This window comes from Oncorhynchus gorbuscha, linkage group LG07 (assembly GCF_021184085.1).
Source record: "Oncorhynchus gorbuscha isolate QuinsamMale2020 ecotype Even-year linkage group LG07, OgorEven_v1.0, whole genome shotgun sequence".
Lineage (NCBI taxonomy): Eukaryota > Metazoa > Chordata > Actinopteri > Salmoniformes > Salmonidae > Oncorhynchus > Oncorhynchus gorbuscha.
The window spans coordinates 33167332-33193334 of record NC_060179.1 but is presented as its reverse complement, the minus strand read 5'-3'; the positions used below and the strand labels follow the sequence as shown (position 1 = coordinate 33193334).

General features: G+C 40.6%; 1 protein-coding gene across 2 annotated transcripts; it reads right to left on the bottom strand.

The window, feature by feature from the left end:
* Window positions 1–2033: 2033 nt before the first annotated feature.
* Window positions 2034–12633, bottom strand: rnf32 (ring finger protein 32). Of its 2 annotated transcripts, XM_046355103.1 has the most exons (7): window positions 12386–12633; window positions 11597–11849; window positions 11291–11433; window positions 8453–8610; window positions 8111–8219; window positions 3984–4151; window positions 2034–2896 (listed from the first exon to the last, which is right to left on the bottom strand). In XM_046355103.1, the coding sequence occupies exons 1-7, from the start codon at window positions 12392–12394 to the stop codon at window positions 2660–2662; spliced, it is 1077 nt and encodes a 358-aa protein (XP_046211059.1). In that variant the 5' UTR covers window positions 12395–12633; the 3' UTR covers window positions 2034–2659. The 2 variants fall into 2 exon arrangements, with proteins under 2 accessions (XP_046211059.1, XP_046211060.1); XM_046355104.1 differs by lacking the exon at window positions 3984–4151 and having other exon boundaries at window positions 12386–12600.
* Window positions 12634–26003: the final 13370 nt, after the last annotated feature.

Here is a 26003-nt window from a genome sequence, read left to right as displayed (position 1 = left end):
TTTATTTCACCTTTTATTTAACCAGGTAGGCAAGTTGAGAACAAGTTCATTTACAACTCATGTTTAAGTTGACTTTGCTTTTTCATCTAACTTCAACAGCATTTGTGGTGTACATCACAGGCTTCTTTTTGAGATATAAGAGCACCCTTGGCACAAGTTAGCTTGCTTTTACCATGGCAGTATGTCTATGAACTCCTGACAAGTCACTGTATTCTGGAGGACTGAGACTTGAGGAAGAATTGCACTTTATTGGTATGGATGCCTGAAAGTGATAATTGTTTTGTGCATTTATCCTTTGAATGCATTTAAAAAGTCTGTTCATTAAACACCGGAATAACTTCCTGTTTTAATTCACCTTCTGTAATTTACAGCCTGCAAACCACATTACCTGCTGGAAGAGGTCAATCTAAACATTGACAAATTTATATACGATTTCTCAAATGTTTAAATATCATTTGACTTGATACTCTGGCATTTTGGACACTACAGTACAGAATGTCACATTGAGGGTGTTTTCATACCTGTTTTACAGTTTATAATAATAATAATAATAAATGCCATTTAGCAGACGCTTTTATCCAAAGCGACTTAGTCATGTTTAGAAATTGATGCACTATGTATCTAGTCCCTCCATTTTGAAGGTGTCATAAGTATTGACAAACTCCGTGTGTTAAATTGTCAAGTTTAGTATTTGGTCCCATATTCTAAATAAGAAGTGTGATTCTGAAAACTTCTACATGTTACCATGATTACGGATAATCATGAGTGAGAAAGGTAGATGCAGAAAGATCATGCCCCCAAAACATGCTAACGTTAAACCATTAAAATAACAGGAGGTTTGCATTTTCTAGAGTATTAGCTACAGTGCCTTCCGAAAGAATTCAGATCCCTTGACGTTTTCCACATTTTGATACGTTACAGCCTTATTCTAAAATGTATATTGTTTTTTTCCCCATCAATCTACACAATGACAAAGCAAAAAGTTAGTTTACATTTGAACTAATTTATTTTAAAAAATGATCACAAGTATTAAGACCCTTTACTCAGTACTTTGTTGAAGCACCTTTGGCAGCGATTACAGCAGAGTCTTCTCTGCAGATCCTCTCAAGCTCTGTCAGGTTGGATGTGCAGCAACGCTCCCCGTCTATTTTCAGGTCTCTCCAGGGATGTTAGATCGGGTTAATGTTCGGTCTCTGGCTGGGCCACTCAATGACATTCAGGGACTTGTCCCAAAGCAACTACTGTGTTGTCTTGGCTGTGTGCTTAGGATCGTTGTCCTGTTGGAAGGTGAACCTTCACCCCAGTCTGAGGTCCTGAGCACTCTGAAGCAGGTTTTCATCAAGGATCTCTTTGTACTTTGCCTCGTTCCTGACTAGTCTCCCAGTCCCTGCTGCTGAAAAACATCCCCCACAGCATGATACTGCCACCACCATGCTTAACCCTAGGGATGGTGCCAGGTTCTCTATACGTGGCGCTTGGCATTCAGGCAAAAAGAGTTCAGTCTTGGTTTCATCAGACCAGAGAATCTTGTTTCTCATGGTCTGAGTGTCTTTAGGTGCTTTTGGCAAACTTCAAGCGGGCTGTCATGTGCCTGTTACTGAGGAGTGGCTTCCATCTGGCCAGTCTACAATAAAGGCCTGATTGGTGGAGTGCTGCAGAGATGATTGTCCTTCTGGAAGGTTCTCCCATCCCCACAGAGGAGCTCTGTCAGAGTGACCATCGGGTCCTTGGTCACCTCCCTGACCAAGGCCCTTCTCCCTCGATTGCTCCGTTTGGCTGGGCGGCCAGCTCTAGGAAGAGTCTTGGTGGTTCCAAACTTCTTCCATTTAAAAATGGAGGCCACTGTGTTCTTGGGAACCATCAATGCTGCAGAAATGTTTTGCTACCCTTCCACAGAGCTGTCCCAATCGACACAATCCTGTCTCGGAGCCCTACGGACCATTCCTTTGACCTCATGGCTTGGTTTTTGCGGGACCTTATAGACAGGTGTGTGTCTTTCCAAATAATGTCCAGTCAATTGATTTTACCACAGGTGGACTCCAATAAAGTAATATAAACACTTTTTTTTTTACTTTGTTTTGTCATTATGGGGTGTTCTGTAGATTGCTGAGGATTATTTATTTAATCCATTTTAGAAGGCTGTAACCTAACAATGTGGAAAGTCAAGGAATCTGAATACTTTGAAGCCACAATATGCATCCAACTTCCTCATTATTTACGATTTAATTCGTAATCATGGTAGCATCCACCTTAATGTAGAAGTGTTTAGAAACATTCTATTCTTATTTACAAAAAGTGACTCATAACATTACATAATCTAAAACAAGTTGGGAGAGTCACAAGCTTGATGTCATTGCGTTCTAGAAATGTGCAACCAAATACTAAAGGTTTGACATTTTAATGCACTAAGTGAATTTGTCCAAATAGTTATGACACCTTCAAATGGGGGGGACTAGACACAAAGTACTTCAATTTCTAAACAGTGAAACATGTATATAAATACACATAAGATATTTGATCTTATTCAAAATACTGGTTTATAGAGCCAAATTAAAAGTTTTTGCTTCATTGTCCAAATACATACGTAGGGGAGTGTATATGTTTTACTTACATCCAACTATCTTTCATATTGTGAAGTTCTATATCAACTATTCTGAGGTCAGACCAGTATTTTGTGGTAGGGAGACCTGCACAGAGGACATGTAGGTCGGCCCTCCACACAGAAGGCTTCGAAGGCTTCCAGGCAGGGCTGGTGGAAGAGGTGTGAGCAGGACAGGAGCACAGTGCGTCTGTTGCTGTGGTGTTGGGCGAGTGTCCTCCCTGCCTCCGGCTCTAGTCTGGCGCTGCACAGAGCGGTGAGACAGATGGGACAGTCCTGTGTATCTCTCTGGATGACCTGTGACAGTGGAGACAGACAGGGCTGTAGGGATGGACCAGAATTCCAAAAAATAAAAGCTGTCTTCAATAAAATACCGCCACACTACCACGTCGGGTCAATACCATTCCAATTTTCCTCAATGCCTCTAGGAGAAGAATGTTGAATAGAAATCAATCTACTTCCTGAATTTACACCAACCCTGCTACCAGACATTTAAAGGCTATCTTCTCTCACAATAGCTTCCATACACACCCCTTTATCTTAAGTTCAATGGACATTATCTGGTTTAGCGTGTCACACAAGCTTGATTGTTTGGCCGTGTGTCTCTGAGATACCGTTGTGGGGCAGGTATCTACTGCAGCTCCACCAATAATTAACTTTCCTTTATTCAGAAAACGGTCAACGCGCTCAAGGCTTAAACGCTTGATAATGAGCTTTGCAACATTTATGGTGTTTACCTTCACCAGGAAGGTGCACGGTGTGTGATAAACACGCTGTAAGTTCACTGTTTGATTCTCTCTGTACGAGTCAAGGTTGAGCAACACCTGTTGCCCTGCGCACAACCTTTTAACACGATATATATATATATAAACACCCTTTTCAACCTGTGGGATTGTGGGAAACTCCATTGGCTGGCATTGAAAGGCCCTATATGCTGTACAACAGAGCCTATGGAACAGCAAATCTAGAGCTCTTTTCAATTTGAACCACAGTACAGATGGCTCAGACGGGACGATGAAAGGGTTGGCGTGCATTATTAGACTGGCTCTGTTTTCTTGTAAACACAGAGGATTATTTCCTTCATTCATTTGGAATGAAGTGAATGATAATTTCTAGGAGATTTGACTTTGTGTAGCAGCTGCAGCACAGCCTCTCCTGGACAAGCATTAGCATGTTGAATGAATGGCATGGCTACAGGGAGAATTAGACCAGGATTAGGACTTCATGAGAGTCTTTTTGATAGTGCACCATGGTATTTGTATGGTGAGTTTTTCCACAGTAGGGTTGCACAATTCCCAAAATGTTCAGGTTGTCCAGAAATCCTACGTGGAGATTTCCGGAAAGCCTGAGAATGTTACAGGAATTTTGCAACCCTACTCCAAACCTTTTCCTGTATTTTTTGCCAGTCGTCTTCCTGCGGCTCCGAGACGTGCTCTCTCTCAAACTGATGGAACACTCTTCTGCTTGATGACACCGACTGGTTGATATCGTTCAGGAAAGCCTCTACGTCCATATGACAGTATTGGACAAAGCTGTCATTCAACTCCTGCAACTAATTGGAAACAATTTAGTTACACAAAGGGGAATCATTCAATAGGACACCAAATAGAGTTCCGTTTCTTCATCAGATGTAATTGGTGCTATATTGTAATACTTGAAGCCTGCTGACAAAGTCAAGTTGTTTAACAGGCCAGATCGATACCGACACGTCTCAGACTTACAAGGAAAATGTATGGAAACCAGTGAAAAGATAGCTGGTGCTGGGAAACGTGCACACAAACAAAGGCCATCCCTCAGGCTGCCCCACCGAGCTCGCTCATGTCACAGTGACATCCCAAGTACTTTATTGCTGGGCTTTTATCACTAATTAAACAACTGTTAGCCATTCAGATGAAGTTTTATGGGCTGACTTTTCCACAGTGAAGGCAAACAACACGGGCCCTGGTGAACTTTGCCTTGTTTCACTGCAGAGGACAAGGAAAAGGGACAGAGCAAGGGGAACAAAGGAATGGGGGAGGGAATGGCGTTGTCTCACCGCAATCCATCTTGATGTCAGCAGTTATCCTCCTTAATGTGTTGACTTAGGGTCGGACCTCAAAAAGCTAAAAATGGAAAGCTGGTCATCGGAATCACCTGATAAGACTGAAAACTAGAATATCTTAAAGGCTTTTCTGCCTGGGAGCAACTGCGGCTTTACCGTGAGGATGACAGACATGTTGACATTCCCACGGTAGTGCAATACTTTTGACCAGGGCCCACAGGGCTCTGGTCAAAAGTAGTGCACTACATAGAGAATAGGATGCCATTGGGACTCAACTTGTCTCTGTGTGATGGAGGAAGTCCTACTCGGTCTCAGATTCCTCGGAGCTGACAATCCCCATCCTTGACGTGGCCGTCACCAGGATGGGGCTAATGTTTTCCAACAGAGTTAATTAGACCAATAAAATTGCTGCTCGTGTTTACGTGACATGCTAAAGCAGTGTTTATAGATGGAGGATGAGAGAAGGGGATTGTGGGTAGGACATTGACCTCTCCGAGCACATTACAAGTTGGGCGTAATCAAGGCGTCACTCGTAATATCGGTCTCTCTGAACCCACTGAAGCACTCTGATTACAAAGTGCTCTAGACAGAGGGACATGAGTGGCATCTCTTTAATTAGCTATCAGAAAGGCTAGTGATGGAATGGACCCCTAACCAAGGATGAGTCCCAAATGGAACCCTATTCCCATACAGTGCACTACTTTTTACCAGAGCCCAATGCAAAAGCAGTGCACTATATAGGGAACTGGCTGCATTTGTTAGACATCCCAAATATAGCTTACACAAATATCCCAGTAAAATCAGTATATGTGCTTCTCAAGCGCGTTTACTATTCAGCTGTGTCTCTGCAAATCACCACTACAGTCCGAGGTAAGTCAGCACCGTGGAGGGGGAGATTTCAGTCTCACTAGGTGGCAATCTATCCTTTTCCAGGGAGCCACAGACTAGAGAAGGCAGAGGCCTTAGTGTCGATAGGCCCCCATCCAGTTGCTGGAACCCACCAACAGCCAGCCAAAGCTGAAAGGACTAACCCCTTTATAATGTGTATTCTGTCCTCAGATCAAAGTCAAATCCTGTGGAATATTTTAGTTCTTAAGTGGGACAGTGAAGAAAGCCAGTGCAAATGACAACCAGGGAACCTGCCACAAATATGCACCCTCCCTCAACCCCCTCTTCCCGAGGGGGGGGTGCAAGCACACAGACAAACACACAGTGGGCCCTTGCTTTTGTGTTGACCCTGGAATGTCCAGACTGTTTGACCAAAACACACACTCTTCGTAATTAGTTTACAAACAGTGTATGATTCACATGGCATCAAAGGCCCTCTGAAGCTGCTTAGAGTTGGGTTCCCCTACCCTGCACCTCCACCGATGCCAGTGTCCACTCCACACTGACCTGGGATCAGATCTGCTGTCGATCCGTCAATCACGGCAACCTAAAGTCCACCACTGCTAAATAGGTGAGGAATGTCTGGCAGGGTGAGTTTCAGGAAGAATGGAGACTTGCATCCCAAATGGCACCCTATTACCTCTGGTCAAAAGCAGTGCACTATGGGGAAAAGGGTGCCATTTGGGACAAAAGCTTATAGGAGTGGGGAAAGCCTCTGCAATGTGACCTGGTAGTCACCAGTGGACCGACTCACCAGATAAGGGCACATGTTTTGACCCTACATGGCATTGTTCAGTATATAGTAAGTAGAAGAACTACAGTTAAAGTCAGAAGTTTACATACACTTATGTTGAAGTCATTAACTCATTTTTCAACCATTCCACAAATTTCTTGTTAAACTAGTTTTGGCAAGTCTTAGGACAAGTCATTTTTCCAACAATTGTTTAGACAGATTATTTCCCTTAACTCACTGTATCACAATTCCAGTGGGTCAGAAGTTTACATACATTAAGTTGACTGTGCCTTTATACAGCTTGTAAAATTCTGAAAAATGATGTCGTGGCTTTAGAAGCTTCTGATAGGCAAATTGACATAATTTGAGTCAATTGTAGGTGTACCTGTGGATGTATTTCAAGGTCTACCTTCAAACTCAGTGCCTCTTTGCTTGACATCATAGGAAAATCTAAAGAAATCAGCCAAGGCCTCAGAAAAAAATTGTAGACCTCCACAAGTCTGGTTCATCCTTGGGAGAAATTTCCAAACGCCTGAAGGTACCACGTTCATCTGTACAAACAATAGTATGTAAGTATAAACACCATGGGACCCCGCAGCCATCCAACCGCTCAGGAAGGAGATGCATTCTGTCTCCTAGAGATTAACGTACTTTGGTGAGAAAAGTGCAAATCAATCCCAGAACAACAGCAAAGGAACTTGTGAAGATGCTGAAGGAAACCGGTACAAAAGTATCTATATCCACAGTAAAAGAGTCCTATATCAACATAACCTGAAAGGCTGCTCCGCAAGGAAGAAGCCACTGTTCCAAAACCGCCATAACAATGCCAGACTACGGTTTGCAACTACACATGGGGACAAAGATCGTACTTTTTGGAGAAATGTCCTCTGGTCTGATGAAACAAAACTGGCCATAATGACCATTGTTATGTCTGGAGGAAAAAGGGGGAGGCTTGTAAGTCGAAGAACACCATCCCAACCGTGAAGCACGGCGGTGGCTCCATCATGTTGTGGGGGTGCTTTGCTGCAGAAGGGACTGGTGAACTTCACAAAATAGATGGCATCATGAGGTAGGACAATTATGTGGATATTTTGAAGCAACATCTAAAGAAATTAGTCAGGAAGTTAAAGTTTGGTTCCAAATGGACAATGACACCAACCATACTTCCAAAGTTGTGGCAAAATTACTTAAGGACAACAGAGTCAAGGTACTGGAGTGGCCATCACAAAGCCCTGACCTCAATCCTATAGAACATTTGTGGGCAGAACTGAAAAGTTGTGTGTGAGCAAGGAGGCCTACAAACCTGACTCCGTTACAAAATTCACCCAACTTATTGTGGGAAGCTTGTGGAAGGCTACCTGAAACGTTTGATCAAAGTTAAACAATTTAAAGGCAACGCTACCAAATAGTAATTCAGTGTATGTAAACTTCTGACCCAATGGAAAAGTGATGAAAGAAATAAAAGCTGAAAGAAATCATTTTCTCTACAATTATTCTGACATTTCACATTCTTAAAATAAAGTGGTGATCCTAACTCACCTAAGACAGGGGAAAAACTGAGTTTAAATGTATTTGACAAAGGTGTATGTAAACTTCAGACTTCAACTGTACATGATGTGGAACCTTCTCAGGGGTTTGATGTTTACATCTTTCATAATCAGTGTACATAATACACATATCAGTCCCTCCTCATCAGGGTTGGGTTGAATTGCTTTTCCATTCCGGAAATCAACTGAAATTCCCCCCAAAAATGTATCTCTTGAGAATTTCAGTTTACTTCCTGAATTGACTGACTCGAAAAGGAATTGACCTCAACCCTACTCCTAAATGACACAGTTGCTAAAATTACCTTTGTCTCAAAGAATTTTCGTCGTAGCTGTTTGTCTTTTGGGGGAACTGTTTTCTTCATATGTCCGTACCACTTCCGAACAACATAGCCACGCCAACACGCTTGAATTCTATCATTGACCATATGAAAAACATTTAAGTAGGTAAAACAGCAAGGGTACAGGCCTAACACAGGGTGAACATGGTAACTTGATCAATAAGGTATGGCTTTCCTGGATCTAGATTAGGCCTAAAATTAGTCTAGGATTAAAAATCATTCTCAGTGGGGAATCTCCATTGAGTATGCTTTTTAGTCCATGCCGGATTCCAGGAAACATGCAGTCCAATCTCTGGAGATGTTTACCTGATGGCACACCTCTCTTTGAAGAGGCGAGCTCCATCGTGAATCACTCTGGTCTCATACTGCTCCTTCCTGCACATAGGACAGCACTTCCTGCCTGAAAACCTCTCAAAGGCCTGCAGACAGGCTCTGTGAAACACATGGGAGCAGGAGAGCAAAACCTAGACACAATATGAATATCATTATTAGTGTTGATTGTTGAATATTATACAGTATACTTATGCATTATAATCACTTATATAAATATAGTTATATTTCAATTAAATCAGCTTTAGCCTTAACTAGATTTTTCATTTTTAAATCGGTCCCTCTTATACGTCTGAAATTCCCTTGGCATTTCACTGAATGACTTGTCGTTTTGAAATGATTGTGGCATGCAGAGCCTCCTGGGTATGCTGGTGTGTATGTATTGGTTTTCAACATCTCTTAAGTGTTTTTGGTGAGTCCTGTGAGAGGTGTGTGTGTGTCTTCTATTCAAAAGTCCCCACATCCCTATGAGGACAAAGCCTATTTTAAGCTTAGGGTTACAATTAGGGTAAGGGGTTGAGGTTATGGTTTGGGAAAATAGGATTTTGAATAGAAATAAATGTGAGGTCCCCATGAGGATAGAAGAACATAACGTGTGTGTGTGTGTGTGTGTGTGTGTGTGTGTGTGTGTGTGTGTGTGTGTGTGTGTGTGTGTGTGTGTGTTGTACTATTTGCTCAGGAGCCAGTGGGAGTCAGCGAGCCCATGCTGGGAGGGCTGGGACCTGGGGCTGCAGTCTCCTCTCCTCCACCTCCCACAGACTCTTTTGTCGTCTGCACTCACAAGGAGAGAGGAGACAGCAGCCCCAGCTATGGTGATTGGCACACACAAACCAGTGTACTCAAAGCTCTGCAGGGCAGGGGGAGCCATATTGATTTCCCATTGTTTTTGGCCCAACCAACATACTCCATCACCAGTGAAAGGCCCCCCTGCAGTGCACAATCTATATCTAGGAGCTCGACAAGCCATTAGACTGGAGTGAATTTTAGCTCTTGCAAGCAAAGTCTGCTTTACCCCACAGGTCACAAGCTTCACAGAGAGAGGCTGAATATGGAGGACTGGGAAACCGAGAGACCGTTTTTGAGCCACTTCTGAATGTTTTTACATGGTACTGTTTTTATAGATTTATTATTTCACCTTTATTTAACCAGTTCAGCCAGTTGAACAAGTTCTCATTTACAACTGTGACCTGGCCAAGATAAAGCAAAGCAGTGCGACAAAACAACAGAGTTACACAAACAAATGTACAGTCAATAACACAATAGAAAAATCTATGTACAATGTGTGCAAATGTAGAGTAGGGAGGTAAGGCAATAAATAGGCCATAGAGGCGAGATAATTACAATTTAGCATTAACACTAGAATGACAGATGATGATGTGCAAGTAGAGAATAGAAATACTGGGGTGCAAAAGAGCAATAAATAAATCAATAAATACAGTATGGGGATGAGGTAGTTGGATGGGATATTTACAGATGGGCTATGTACAGGTGCAGTGATCTGTGAGTTGCTCTGACAGCTGGTGCTTAAAGTTAGTGAGGGAGATATAAGACTCCAGCTTCAGTGATTTTTGCAATTCGTTTCCAGTCATTGGCAGCAGAGAACTGGAAGGAAAGGCAGCCAAAGGAAGTGTTGGCTTTGGGGATGAGCAGTGAAATATACCTGCTGGAGTGCGTGCTACGGGTGGGTGTTGCTATGGCTTTACCTAGCAAAGACTTATACATGGCCTGGAGCCAGTGGGTTTGGTGACGAATATGTAGTGAGGACCAGCCAACGGTCGCAGTGGTGGGTAGTATATGGGGCTTTGGTGACAAAGCGGATGGCACTGTGATAGACTACATCCAGTTTGCTGAGTAGAGTGTTGGAAGCTATTTTGTAAATGACATAGCTGAAGTCAAGGATTGGTAGGATAGTCAGTTTTACGAGGGTGTTTGGCAGCAAAGGTAAAGGAGGCTTTGTTGCAAAATAATAGAAATCCAATTCTAGATTTAATTTTGGATTGGAGAGGCTTAATGTGAGTCTGGAAGGAGAGTTTACTCCTAACCAGACACCTAGGTATTTGTAGTTGTCCACATATTCTATGTCAGAACTGTCCAGAGTAGTGATGTTAGTTGGGCAGGAGGGTGCGGGCAGCAATCGGTTGAAGAGCATGCGGTTAGTTTTACTGGCATTTTAAAAGCAGTTGGAGGCCACGGAAGGATGGTCTGTGGTCTGTGGTTGGTGTTAGTAAAGTGTTAAATAGCTGAAATCATAATCAGCCATAATTGATGTTGACATGATTTAGGCCTGCAAAAATGGCTAAACCTCTTAAAATACCATTTCAAATCATTGCAGTTTCACTAATAGCAAACCCATTTAACATGTTTTTGTCAAACAGATCAACAAATCCACAAAGAGTCACATTTGTCCCTTTCCCTTGTTAGCAGGCTATAATTAACATTTTTCCCTCAAATGAATATTTACACGTGCATCTATGGAAACTGTGCTTTGTAAGGCCGTCTATTCTACCCCACATTCTTCAGGAGATTGGCATCTTAAAAGGGGATCAGAAAGGTGTAAAAGACTGAACGACCCTCACAGGAACACACTGATTGCTACATCATCGTGTCACAGTTGAGTTCCGAGGCAGTATGGGTAAATTTGTACAGTTGTCTACACAGATTAGAACACACAGGGACCTAAGGGAGGGGGAGAGAGTGTGTTTGGGAAGGGGAGTGGGCTGCCCTAGAGGGGTGAAAACTTTTTTATTTTATTTTTTTAAATAGTCCTCTGACTGACTTGAGAATAAACACCAGGTATTGTGAACAGAGGAATACCTGAGTCTGTAAGCGAAACTCCTCCCTGCAGATCACACAGGGCTGCTTGGAGTCCCCTTCATGAATAGACCTCGACTTGACCTGACTCCATTCATCTACTGTCAGTTTTCTGGCTGGGGACTGCACCAAACCCAGTTTCTGGGCTGGAGAGGCAGACAACAACTCAATATAAACAACAAATGAAAAAAGTCATGCATAATAGCTCAGGTCTTACAATGAGACCTCCTCGTTCCCAAAGTGTTGTTGAACTAGTTCCCAACTGCTGATGTAACAAGGCAAAATACATTTGATTGATTGCTAGCTTACCTAATGTCAGTGGTGGAGCTGCTGGGTCAAGCACATACTCTTTCTCCTCTCCATCGTGTTGCTGGGGCCCTTTCTGTGTCACAGTTCCATGGTTTCGTTTGCAGTGTGTTTCAGTGGCGGCTCTTCGGCACCATCTTGTCTTCACAGGGTCACACAGTGACAAATTCTGAAGCTGCAAGTTTCGTGCGATATGGTCTTGAAGAGCAACTGAGGTGATTGCTAACTTTCCACTGGTTGCTTTTGAGTTCAAGCCCTGTAAAATGAGAGGAAAGTTTGACTTAGTAAATCTGACCTTCGATTGTGGAAATGTACACACGTTGAAAAAGGCATTTAGCCAAATGGGACATGCATCTGTTCTGTTGTTTTATGGCAGACAAATGGGCTACGTGTGGCCCCTTCGAAGACTCATAACCATATCAATTTCTATGGTTGGACCCAAAAATCTAAATCCATGCATTATCTGTTTATGACAAATGCACTTCCGTATTTTCAAACATTGTTTCTCAGATCACAAGCATAACGCACAACTTTTCTGAAGACGTTACGATAATGTCACTCACTCTGAAAGATGCCCAGGTAACTTGTTAGTTAGCCATCTAGCGAGCTAACATTACATTGTTACATTTTGCTAAGCAACTGCTAACGTTACAAGTAAATTAACATAAACGACTTGCTAAATATGCATGCGTCTGAAATAGTGTCGGGAAAGGACACTTGCTACAATTGTTGCAAAAACTATTAAATGAGCGAAATGATTCGGGGGAAAATACCAACGAGTAAAATTCAAACCTTCCGCATTGTGATCTGTTGGAGGTAGTGTTTGTATGGTTACGTTACTTAGTAACCAAGGAGGCAGTCCTCCATCACCTCCTCTCCATCCCAACAAGTTCCTTAATCAATTGAATCAGTGGATAGGTTTCCATCCAATTAGCGACAGTTTTTCATGCGAATTTTCTAGAATCTGCATAAAGAAACTATGCGCATTTTCCCACCAGCGGAGTGTTTCCACTAAACGGATTGTGGATAAAAATCAGTGCGTGATGACGTAGTTCACACCAAATGTAGGTTAATTTTTCGCTTACATTTTTTCTGTTTCTCTACTGAAGACACATCTAAAGTTCAATGTGTTTCCATCGCATTTTCAACTCTACTGATAGTTTGGTCACAAAAAACGTTGGGAAAATAGCAAATGTGCATACTATGGTTTTGCTACGAGCACTCTAGCCAATTGCTCGCGTATACTGTGCTGGTAGGCTAGTCTACGTGATGAGATTATTATTATGGATAATAGCGATAATATTTGTATTTGTCAAACGGAAATCAAGCTTTGGTCGTCATGTCACTAGAATAAGACCCTCGACATTTATTTGAAAGGAGCATCAAGTTCACCGTGCACTTTCACCACTCTGTGAAGTTCAACATCATTTATTTCATCTGTAGCCTTTAACAGTGGTTCCCAAACTGTGGGGCGCGAAGGAAGGTCCCCCTTCTCCCCATATTTTTTTAATGAACTAATTCCAGCTTTAAACGTACTCTTGAAAGTTGTAATAGAAGAATGCACAAGGTGCAATTTCGAAATTGGGTAGTGCATCATTAGTTCCTCTTGTCATGTCACTCATTGCATACTTTAGAGAGCTATTTATGATTTGTCAGGGATGTTCCCCAATGCTGGGGAAGGGGGCCCTTTAGTGAAAAAGTGTGGGAACCCCTGGCCCCTTAGTGAAAAAGTTTGGGAACCCCTGGCCTAATAGGCTAAACTGCATGGTTTCTCGAGTCATAAAGGGAGGACCACACACCATACCATCGCGTAACTCCCAAGTTTACTTCGATATGATGGTTATTATATCAATATTCAATCGACATTTCTTGCATAATTAATTTTACTGGCACAAAAAGATCCCACCATGTAAAACGAACAATTTATATTGTCGGCATTAAACAAATTGTACCGAAACTTGCTGTTTCCATCACAGCTGTCATACTTTTTTTATATACAGTATAAAAACTCTTGATGAAAACTTGGTTTGTTTCCATTAACTTGTCCAGAGATATTTTGTCAACATTTACAAAGTTCACATAGAAAACATGTGACAAGTGCCTGCTTAGGCTGCGTTTTCATTTGAATAGCTTATCTTCTGTCGACAAAACAAACAGCTGGACGAAATGACGTCACACACACACATCTAATTTTCTCTAAAAACCTACTAGTGTCTAATAAAAATACTACCCTAAACAGCCCTACCCTAAACTTAACCCTTACCCCAATCATTCTAAATGTCAACTTCAATGGGGTAGTGCTGTCCCAAGGATCCCGGATAGCATGGAATAATAGAAATCTATTAGTGTTTAATAGAAATCTGAAGTGTTTCGATTATCCATTTATGCAAATTGCGCTTTAATACATTGGCGACAACCTGTATGTCCTCCCACCTATCTGTTTAATGTCTCAGGTAGCCTGAGAAAGCCAGCATTGATAGAATGCAATCATTGACTAATAGGCTATTTGCCATATTCTAATAATTTACATGCGCCAATTTATCACCATGTTTCTTGCCATGGTGAAACATGCACTCCTGTTCTGAAATAAATGGATGGTGAAGTTTGCCAGCCAACCAGATTAGCAAGGCGACAAGATTCAAGGGAATCTTGAAAGTCAGGACAATCCTAGTTCTGCAAAGTAACATCATTTTTATACTTAAAAAATTGATTTAGCAAGCAGTAGAGATATATAATTAATTGTAGAGTGGAACGTTATCAAGTGCCCCGCGTCCCTTCATCATTTATTCGAAAAACGCTGTTTCCATTTGTCGCGAAAAAGAACGTTCTGCCGCATTCACATACTAGTCAGAACTAGGAAATTCTGAAATGTTCGTCTTGCTGATTCTTTAAACGCAGCACGTGTATAACTACAACCAGTTAACAAATAGTATATTTCAGAGTTTCCTACTTCCGAGTAGCACATGAACATCGCATAAACAAAATTTAAAAATCCATCACTGTCGAATTGTTAAAAAACACTCCATAATGACTAAGCGAAAACATTTAGACATTTTAGCTAATTTATTCCAAATAAAAACAGAAATACCTTATTTACATAAGTATTCAGACCCTTTGCTCTGAGACTAAATTTAGCTCAGGTGCATCCTGTTTCCATTGGTCATCCTTGAGATGTTTTTACAAGTTGATTGGAGTCCACCTGGGGTAAATTCATTTCATTGGACATTATCTGGAAAGGCACACACCTGTCTATATAAGGTCCCACAGTTGACAAGTGCATTTCAGAGCAAAAACCAAGCCATAAGGTCGAAGGAATTGTCCGTAAAGCTCTGAGACAGGATTCTGTCGAGGCACAGATCTGGGGAAGGGTAACAAAACATTTCTGCAGAATTGAAAGTCCCCAAGACAAAAGTGGCCTCCATAATTCTTAAATCAAAGAAGTTTGGAGCCACCAAGACTCTTCCTAGAGCTGCCCGCCCGAACAAACTGAACAATCGAGGGAGAAGGGCCTTGGTCAGGGATGTGACCAAGAACCCGATGGTCACTCTGACAGAGCTCCAATGTTCCTCTGTGGAGATGGGAAAACCTTCCAGAAGGACAACCATCTCGGCAGCACTCCACCAATCAGGCCTTTATGGTAGAGTGGCCTGACAGAAGCCACTCTGAAGTAAAAGGCACACGACAGGCCACTTGGAGTTTGCCAAAAGGCACCTAAAGACTCTCAGACCATGAGAAACAAGATTCTCTGGTCTGATGAAAACAAGATTGAACACTTTGGCCTGAATGCCTAGCGTCACGTCTGGATGAAACCTGGCACCATCCCTATTGTGAAGCATGGGGGTGGCAGCATCATGCTGTGGGGATGTTTTTCAGTGGCAGAGACTGGGAGACTAGTCATGTGGGAGACTAGTCATGATCGACGGAAAGATGAATGGAGCAAAGTACAGAGATCCTTCAAAACCTGCCCCAGATTGCTCAGGACCTCCGACTGGGGTGAAGGTTCCACCTTCCAACAGGACAACAGCCAAGCCAACGCAGGAGTGGCTTCGGGGACAAGTCTCTGAATGTCCTTGAGTAGCCTAGCCAGAGCCCCAACTCTTCAGGACTCTGGAGAGACCGGAAAATAGCTGTGCAGCAACACTCACCTTCCAAACTGACAGAGCTTGAGAGGATCTGCAGAGAAGAATGGGACAAACTCCCCAAATACAGGTGTGCCAAGCTTGTAGCGCCATACCCAAGAAGACTCAAGGCTGTAGTCAGTGCCAAAGGTGCTTCAACAAAGTACTGAGTGAAGGGTCTGAATACTTATGTAAATGTGACATTTCAGTTGATTTGTTTTTATACATTTGCAAAAACCTGTGTTTGCTTTGTCATTATGGTGTATTGTGTAGATTGTTGACGAAAACAACTATTTAATCGATTTTAGAATAAGGCTCTAACGTAACAAAATGTGGAAAAAGTCAAGGGGTTACATTATTGAAATTGCGATTTGTTACCAAGTCTTTATCAATAATATAGCCTACATAAAACCTGGATGACTGACTGTTGCGCTGTATTGGAGCCACCGCGCAGCCATCTTGGTACTCCTCCATTGTAAAACAACAACAAAAAAACACAAGAAAAAGATTTTGGAAGCTATAAAAATGCATTTATTCGTGTCTACATTCGTTTTTGACACAATTACAGACACCTTAATGCATACTTTAAAATGATGTTAGCTCAACGTACAAATAAATAATAATAAATTAAAAATATATATATATAAATATAAAAAGAGAGTACTGTTACTGTTCCCACTACATCCAAAAATACTTAAATACACATAATTTTGTCCTTGAAACATTGAATTAAAATATTATGGAATTCCATTCTTTCTGGTGGAGGACTGCCAATATGGCCGTCCGGCGGCTTCAAAACCTCTCAATGACCAATACATAGCATCAGCAATCCAGGGTTTAAACACATCATTGGTCTGAACCAGGCTACTCAGATTTTACTGCCTAAAAGTTTAATGAAAAGAGACTGCTTTTTATAGGGCTGCTTTTATAAAATATGTTTGTATTCAGGGATCTAATAGCATGATAATAATCATAATAATGTTTGGATTTTATTGTTGTTGAGCCCTGACTGTCTAGCTTCCTTCAGGGGTTGAACCTGAATAGACAGGCCTGCCACACCTATTTTCCAATCATCACATTCACACATCCTAAAATGCTGTTTATTCCACGATTCAAAATTAATTGATGAATTGTATCAACAGCATCTAATATTTCTGTTGATATTTAACAGGTTCACACCAGAGACTGTAAAAAGCACGGTTTCACACTGTAAGCTATAGATGCAGTTGGAACAGATGTGGTTCGGTGAACAACTCTTGCATGAGTAACCTTGTCTGAAACTCAAAGTCTTGTATTAGCTCCCTGTAATGATTCCTAGGCTTTTGCTCACTGGGCTGCGATTTCTGTATTCACTACAGGTGATTCCTTCGATGTCAAGAGATGGCACTAAAAGGCTTAGACCACATGACCAAAAAAGACTGACCTATGTTGGGGTGAAATTACTCACCGAGGTGTTCTCAGAGCTGGAGCAGAACATAGCTACGCTGCTCATACCTGTGCTATGAGCTAAGGGATCCATCTCAGGTCACCCAACATGGAAAACCATACACACAAACACGGGAGTTCCTAACAATCTTTTTCTGTGGGGTCGATGAAAGTTAGCCTTATTTCTCACATGCTGTATGGTTGGGTGTGTGTCGTTTAAAATGCTTTGCGGCTTTGATTGACTTTGATGCGCTGGGACAGAATCAGTGCAAACAGATGGCTGAGGAGAGGGCCCAACGATGAGGCCTGTCAATCTGGGGAGCCGTCTAAGAAAACAAAATGAGGAGCCCACTCTCAGAGAGGAGGGAAGCCCTGTGCTTCTCAAGAGGCTGGCACATTCTTGAGATTAGAGAAAGAAAAACGCAGACCACTGCCGTTAATGCCTCAGACAAAGGCGTGGAACAATTTATTAGTTAAGAATTCAAGCCTTAGAGCCCCAATCAAAGGACTGCCATCCACAATGCCAGACTGGGGCCCTCGTTTGTGTTTTTAAGTAAATAATCGTGGTTAAAAGATACGGCAAAAATGGAGCTCAAGTCCTTCATAAAGCCATGCATTCTTCCAACTGTCATCAGAATGGATTTCAGTATGCTTTTATTTTCAACAGGGACACTGTTTGTCTTTTTCTTTATAAATACCATTTTAAAGAGCTTTTTATTTAACTTTCTCCCCCCCCCGAACCTCTTTACATGCTCTGTGGTATTTTGAAAAGAAAAAACTCACCTTCTTGTGCAAAGAGCTGACGACTTAAAGGAAATTTAAAATTAAAAAAAGTGGTCTGTAGTGGTAAAGCTTTGAAAGAGAACCCTTTGCAGAACCCCTTTGCAAACTTTGTGAGCGAGCAACAACTTGAAAGGGAAAAATAACTCCACAATTTTTCTATATTCTAAAAGACATGCAGGTTAGGTGATTAGTGTCGAGACGCCAGGAACACAAAAATGATGTTCTAATGGTTAATATGATATCGCATGTTTATTAAACTACTGATGTAATTTTTTTTTAAATACGACTATTAACTACAAGAATGACACATTTTATACAGTTATTCTCTCAGATACCACTGTAAATGATTCAGTTTTATACTATTTTTTCACATCGTTGTTGTTTAAAGTAAGGTGACCCATGATTTTTAAATCATCTTTTCATTTTAGTCTTGTCAATCCTTGTATTGTCTCTCTTAAGAAAACAGTCTTCTCCTTTTCTCAATTTTTGACCCTCCCTTATAGAAAACCCCCCACATGATTTCAGATGTGAAATTTCCACGTTTTGCACATGTAACATTTTATTTCACATGTGAAATCATGTGGTTTTGGAACACTTTTACATGTGATGATGTTTCACATGAAGTTTCAAATGTTGATTTTCACGTGACCTTTCACATGTGGATTCAAATTTGCACATGTCAATATTTTTCACGTGAGATTTCATAGGTTATGCCGGCAAAAAAAAAACTGAGTCATTAGGTGGCCCCAGAACGTCACACAGTGTTTTCAGTTTACATATTTGACATATTGGGGGAAAAATGTATTTAGTCAGCCACCAATTGTGCAAGTTCTCCCACTTAAAAAGACGAGAGAGGCCTGTAATTTTCATCATAGGTACACTTCACCTATGACAGTCAAAATGAGAGAAAAAAAATCCAGAAAATCACATTGTAGGATTTCTAATGAATTTATTTGCAAATTATGGTGGAAAATAAGTATTTGGTTAATAACAAAAGTTTATCTCAATACTTTGTTATATACCCTTTGTTGGCAATGACAGAGGTCAAATGTCTTCACAAGGTTTTCACACAATGTTGCTGGTATTTTGGCCCATTCCTCCATGCAGATCTAAAAATTAAAAATCCTACGATGTGATTTTCTGGATTTTTTTCTTCTCATTTTGTCTGTCATAGTTGAAGTGATGATGAAAATTACAGGCCTCTCTCATCTTTTTAAGTGGGAGAACTTGCACAATTGGTGGCTGACTAAATACCTTTTTGCCCCACTGTACATGATTACATTGAGTATGTTTGTTTATTTACAGTAATTTACAGTAATTACTTCACAGCATTCTGATCTTCCTGCTACACCAGCATTTCTGTGTCAATAACTGGTTTCACCTGTATTCCTACACTTTGGACTTCCTGTACACTCAAGAAAAACTATTATATTTATCATAGTGATTCAGGAGTAACATTAAAACCAGAATAATATGCCTCACCAACATTAGACAACTATACAGAAAACCCTCAAATTGCTGAAATAAGTTAATTAAATAAATTATGAGAGAATAGTCAGAATAAGTCAAATATCTGTTTTCACATGTTGAGCTGAAATTTTCACTTGAAAACAAAAGACACACAGGTGAGGTCAGTTGTTCACATGTGGAGCCATATGTTCACATGCATTATAAATGCATAGTTTACACGTTAACACCACATTTTCACATGTGAGGAAAAAAACACATTTTTGAAATGTGAAATGTGCCTTTTCACGTGTGAAAATTGAATTTGCACTTTCACATGTAAGAAACATTCACATGTGAAAATTTAACTCTCACATGTGGAATTGGATTTTCACATGTGAAACACTTTCACGTGAAAATTGAATTTACAATTTCATATAGATGTTTACATGTTAAACTTTTTCCTAATTCTCACATGTAGAATACAATTTTCACATGTGAAAAACATTCCATGTGCAAATCAAATTGACAGTTTTACACGTAAAGAATAGTTTCACATGTTGAAAGAAATTGCACGGTCATATGTGATAACAAACACGTGAAAATGTAAATTGCAGTTCCACATGTAAAAAACATTCACATGTGAAAATCTCATTTGCATTTTTACATTTTTACAAACATTAAAATGTTGTCACATGTAGTTTCATAGTATCACATGCTGAAATGTTGCATCCCTAGTTATTTCATATACCATTTTTTCACATGAGCTCAATTTATTTCACGTGTAGTTTTATGTTATCACATGTTGCTTTTACATGTTATCGCATTAACTTCACAGTAGATCACGTGAAATTCATGTGGTTTTTCCATAAGGGTTGGACTTGACCCAATCCAAAATTAAATCTCGAATCGGATTCCTATTTCGCAACAAAGCATCCTTCACTCATGCTGCCAAAAAATACCCTCGTAAAACTGACCATACTACCAATCCTCGATTTCGGCGATGTCATTTACAAAATAGCCTCCAACACTCTACTCAACAAAATGGATGCAGTCTATCACAGTGCCATCCATTTTGTCACCAAAGCCCCATATACTACCCACCACTGCGACCTGTACGCTCTTGTTGGCTGGCCCTCGCTTCATACTTGTCGCCAAACCCACTGGCTCCAGGTCATCTGCAAGTCTTTGCTAGGTAAAGCCCCGCCTTATCTCAGCTCACTGGTCACCATAGCAGCACCCACCCGTAGCAACGCACACCAGCAGGTATATTTCACTGGTCACCCCCAAAGCCAATTCCTACGTTGGCCGCCTTTCCTTACAGTTCTCTGCTGCCAATGACTGGAACGAACTGCAAAAATCACTGAAGCTGGAGACTCATATCTCCCTCACTAACTTTAAGCACCAGTTGTCAGAGCAGCTCACATATCACTGCACCTGTACATAGCCCATCTGTAAATATCCCATCCAACTACCTAATTCCCATACTGTATTTTTTTTATTTATCTTGATCCTTTAGACCCCAATATCTCTACTTGCACATTCATCTTCTGCACATCTATCACTCCAGTGTTTAATTGCTATATTGTAAATACTTCGCCACCGTGTCCTATTTATTGCCTTATCTTACCTCATTTGCACACACTATATATATACTATTTCTACTGTATTATTTATTGACTGTATGTTTGTTTATTCCATGTGTAACTATGTGTTGCTGTATGTGTCGAACTGCTTTGCTTTATCTTGGCCAGGTCGCAGTTGTAAATGAGAACTTGTTCTCCACTAGCCTACCTGGTTAAATAAAGGTGAATTAAAAAAAAATATTTTCAAATAAAATATCACTGGTAAGTATCCACAAAGTCACACAGCCTGTTTCCAACATCCATTTTTGTCTCTATGAACTGGGTCTGCCTTATGTTTACTTGGATGGACAAGGCATGCATCAAAGCTGGGACCTAGAGACTGAAAAACAGCTTCTGTCTCAAGGCCATCAGACTATTAAACAGCCATCACTAACATTGAGTGGCTGCTGCCAACATACTGACTCAATCCACTTTTCCACAATCCACTTTCTTTATCCACTTTAATAATTCATAATTGGATGTAATAAATGTATCACTAGTCACTTTAAACAATGCCACTTTATATAATGTTTACATACCCTACATTACTCCTCTCATATGTATATACTGTACTCTATACCATCTACTGCATCTTGCCTATGCTGCACGGCCATCGATCCATATATTTCTATTTATACATTCTTATTCATTCCTTTACACTTGTGTGTATAAGGTAGTTGTTGTGAAATTGTTAGATTACTTGTTATATATTGCTGCACAGTCGAAAATAGAAGCACAAGTATTTGGCTAACCTCGCATTAACATCTGCTAACCATGTGTATGTGACCAAAACATTTTGATTTGATTTGATATAGCACAATATCTGAAGAGTAGGTTGACTGAACTATTTAATATGCAGTGAAATAAAAAAATCGCCGCCTGAAATATATTTGTTTATCAAATACTTGTTTATTTATATACTGGGAATGACTTGCAATGTTTGTCATATTATGATTACATTTTCATATTGAAATCAATATGTAACGTAATGTCTAGACTGGATTGTAAATATATAACCGTTTCAGGACACTGTGTCAGTCTGTGGTAATATCACACGTGATATATGGCATTGTTTTCAAATGAATAATTGGCCAGAGATGACATTTCTGGGGGAGAGAGGGCAAGCCATAATGGTTCATTAACAATTATGTCAGCCACTGCAGATGACCTAGTAGACCAATCACTTTGATAGGAGACAGTGGAGAGGACAGAAATCAAATCATTTTACAACTCCCCCACATAAAGGTTTCCTAATATGACTTTAATCACCTTATGGTGAATAGGACTCCCTCCCCTGGTTATCTGAGAAAGAACCAATCAAAGATGGAAGACAGAAAGGTTCTACTATTTGCTGTAATCTCCTGCGTCATAGGCTCATTGCTGACTAAAAAAAACATGGCCGTCATTACAGCATTTTCTATGAGTTTCAAAGAGATGGAACTCCTAATGATTAGACGTGTCCTTTGTAAATGAAATACAAATCACTGAGTGCTTTTGGTTTTACTTCATTTACTAAGTGCTACATTACCTCATACTTTGGACCTAAACAATCAATTTCCCATAAATCTCTGCACAGTTGAAATAACGAACGGGCTCACATATTACCAAATGTGCCAGCGCTTATTAGCACTTGAGAAGTTATCGATCGACCATTTTGATTCATCTCTGGCAGGGGCCTTGGTGGCTCTCAGAGTCATTCTCAGGCCCTCCAGTAGGACTGGCTTCCACATCTTCTTCTCAATTAGCTTCAGTTTGTGCTGACTGCTGTGGCTGAACCCTGGCAATAGGACATCCACTGCAGTGCCCCAGTGCCAGGAGAAGAGTTATAGGAACTAACTCAACCTCTGTTGCCTGTTTCTGTTCTACTTGTCTTGATTATACAAGCACCACTGCAGGTTATGCAAATAGCATTATACTGTGCCTTCAAAAAGTATTCATACCCCTTGACTTTTTCCAAATGTTGCTGTGTTACAGCCTGAATTCAAAATGGATTACATTGAGATTTTGTGTCACTGGCCTACACACATTACCCTCAAAGTGGAAGGATGTTTTTATAATGTTTTATAAATTAATTAAAAATGAAATGTATCAATGTCTATTGATAAATCAGTTCAGGAGAAAAATGTTGCTTAAAAAGTCACATAATAAGTTGCAAGGACTTTGAGTGACTACCTGGCAAAGAAGGGGACTTATTGTTAGGTGAGTAAAACGTTGAATATCTGTTTGAGCATGACTAAGTTATTAATTACACTTTGTATGGTGTATCAATACACCCAGTCACTACAAAGATACAGGCATCCTTCCTAACTCAGTTGCTGGAGAGGAAGGAAACCCTTCAGGGATTTCACCATGAGGCCAATGTTGACTTTAAAACAATTACAAAGTAGAATGGCTGTGATAGGAGACAATTGAGTATGGATCAACATCATTGCAGTTACACCACAATACTAACCTAAATGACAGAGTGAAAAGAAGGAAGCCTGTACAGAATACAAATATTCCAAAACATGCATCCTGTTTGCAATAAGGCTCTAAAGTAAAAATGCACAACATATGGCAAATAAATTCACTTTAACTTTATTAACTTTATACAAAGTGTTATGTTTGTGGCAAATCCAAAACAACACATCATTGAGTACCACTCTTCATATGTTCAAGCATGGTGGTGGCTGCATTATGTTAAGGGTATGCTTGTCATTGTAAGGGAGTTTTTTTCTATTCCATTTAAAAATAAATTGAACATTTATTAAACATAAGAATGAGTGTGAGTTTTTGTCACAACCCTGCTTGTGGGAAGTGACAAAGAGCTCTTATAGGACCAGGGCACAAATAATTATATAATATTAATCAAGAATTTTGCTCTTTATTTAGCCATCTTACGTATATAATCTTATTTGTTCATCAAAAAAATGGAATAACTCACCACAGGTTAATGGTGAGTTATTTAAAAATAAATGGAATAGAGCTAAGCACAGGCAATCACCTAGAGTAGATGTTGCTGTACCCCTTCAAACATTCAACATCCAGCTGCGTACCCCCTCTAGCACCAGGGTCAGCGCACTCTCAAATGTTGTTTTTTGGCATCATTGTAAGCCTGCCACACACACACACTATACGATACATTTATTAAACATAAGAATGAGTGTGAGTTGTCGTAACAACCCAGCTCGTGAGAAGTGACAAAGAGCTCATATAGGACCAGGGCACAAATAATTATATAATAATAATCAATAATTTTGCTCTTTATTTAGCCATTTTACATATATAATCTCATTTGTTCATCAAAAAATTTGAATAACTCACCACAGGATAATGAGAAGGGTGTGCTTGAAAGGATGCACATAACTCTGCAATGTCGGGTTGTATTGGAGAGAATCTTAGTCTTAAATCATTTTCCACACACAGTCTGTGCCTGTATTTAGTTTACATGCTAGTGAGGCCTGAGAATTCACTTTCATGAAAGGGATAACGAATCCAGTTGTTTGTGTCATCCGTTTCGGGAAAGTACCTGCGTAATTGTGCACCCAGCTCACTCAGGTGCTTCACTATACCACATTTGACATTGTCCGTAAGCTCATATAATGATGGAAAGACCTGTGTGTTGCAGACAGAGAAGATCTCCAACTTCTTCATCATAGCCTCAATTTTGTCCCACACATTGACTATAGTTGCGGAGAGTCCCTGTAATGCTAGATTCAGATCATTCAGGAGAGAAAAAACATCACCCAGAGAGGCCAGTCATGTGAGAAACTCTTCATCAGGCAAGCGGTCAGACAAGTGAAAGTTATGATCAGTAAAGAAAACTTTAAGCCCGTCTCTCAATTTAAAAAACGTGTCAATACTTTGCCCCTTGATAACCAGTCTGTATGTTGTAAAAACGGTACATGGTTGCTGCCCATATCATTGCATAATGCAGAAAATACACAAGAGTTCAGGCGCCTTGCTTTAACACAGTTAACCATTTTCACTGTAGTGTCCAAAACATCTTTCAAGCTGTCAGGCATTCCCTAGGCAGCAAGAGCCTCTTGGTGGATGCTGCAGTGTACCCAAGTGGCGTCGGGAGCAACTGCTTGCACGTGCGTTACCACTCCACTATGTCTCCCTGTCATGGCTTTTGTGCCACTAGTACAGATACCAACACATCTTGACCACCGAAGTCCATTTGATGTCACAAAGCTGTCCAGTACTTTAAAAATATATTCTCCTGTTGTCCTGGTTTCCAGTGGTTTGCAGAAGAGGATGTCTTCCTTAAATGACCCCCCATAAACATATCGGACATATACTGTACCAATAGTTGTGCCAGGCCCGCCACGTCTGTTGACTCATCCAGCTGTAACGCATAGAATTCACTGGCTTGTATGCGAAGCAGTAATTGTTTCAAAACATCTGCTGCCATGTCACCGATGCGTCGTGAAACACTGTTGTTTGATGAAGTCATTGTCTGTATAGTTTTGTGGGTCTTTTCCCCCAGCATTGTCCCAGACATATCCACATCAGCAGGAAGAATGAAGTCCTCCACAATAGTATGGGGCTTGCCTGTCCTAGCCACTCGGTAGCTCACCATATAAGACGCTTCTAGCCCCTTCTGATTAACGGTATCTGTTGCTTTTATACTTGTCTTGCTACTCGAAAGTCATCTTAATTCTTGCAAACAAAAAAACTCCCGTGGCTTATTTTTCAACTGGTCATGTTTAGTTTCTAAATGTCTGCTCAAGAGTGAATGTTTCCCGCGAGAGAGTAACGGTTAATGTGATTGGATGTTAATTATTTGACAAGGCTACCTGCATTTGACATTGTGTTGTTATATCGCTGAACACTAGATGGTTAAATCTTATTTTTGCCAGTGAAACGAGGCTCCTGAGGTGAGAAAAAAACATCACACTGCATCATCCACCGAGACGCTCTTGCTGCCTAGGGAATGCCTGACAGCTCGAAAGACGTTTTGGACACTACAGTGAAGTATAGCCTCGTTGGAAAATATTTGACTGTTTGAAAATGTGTAAAAATCACATT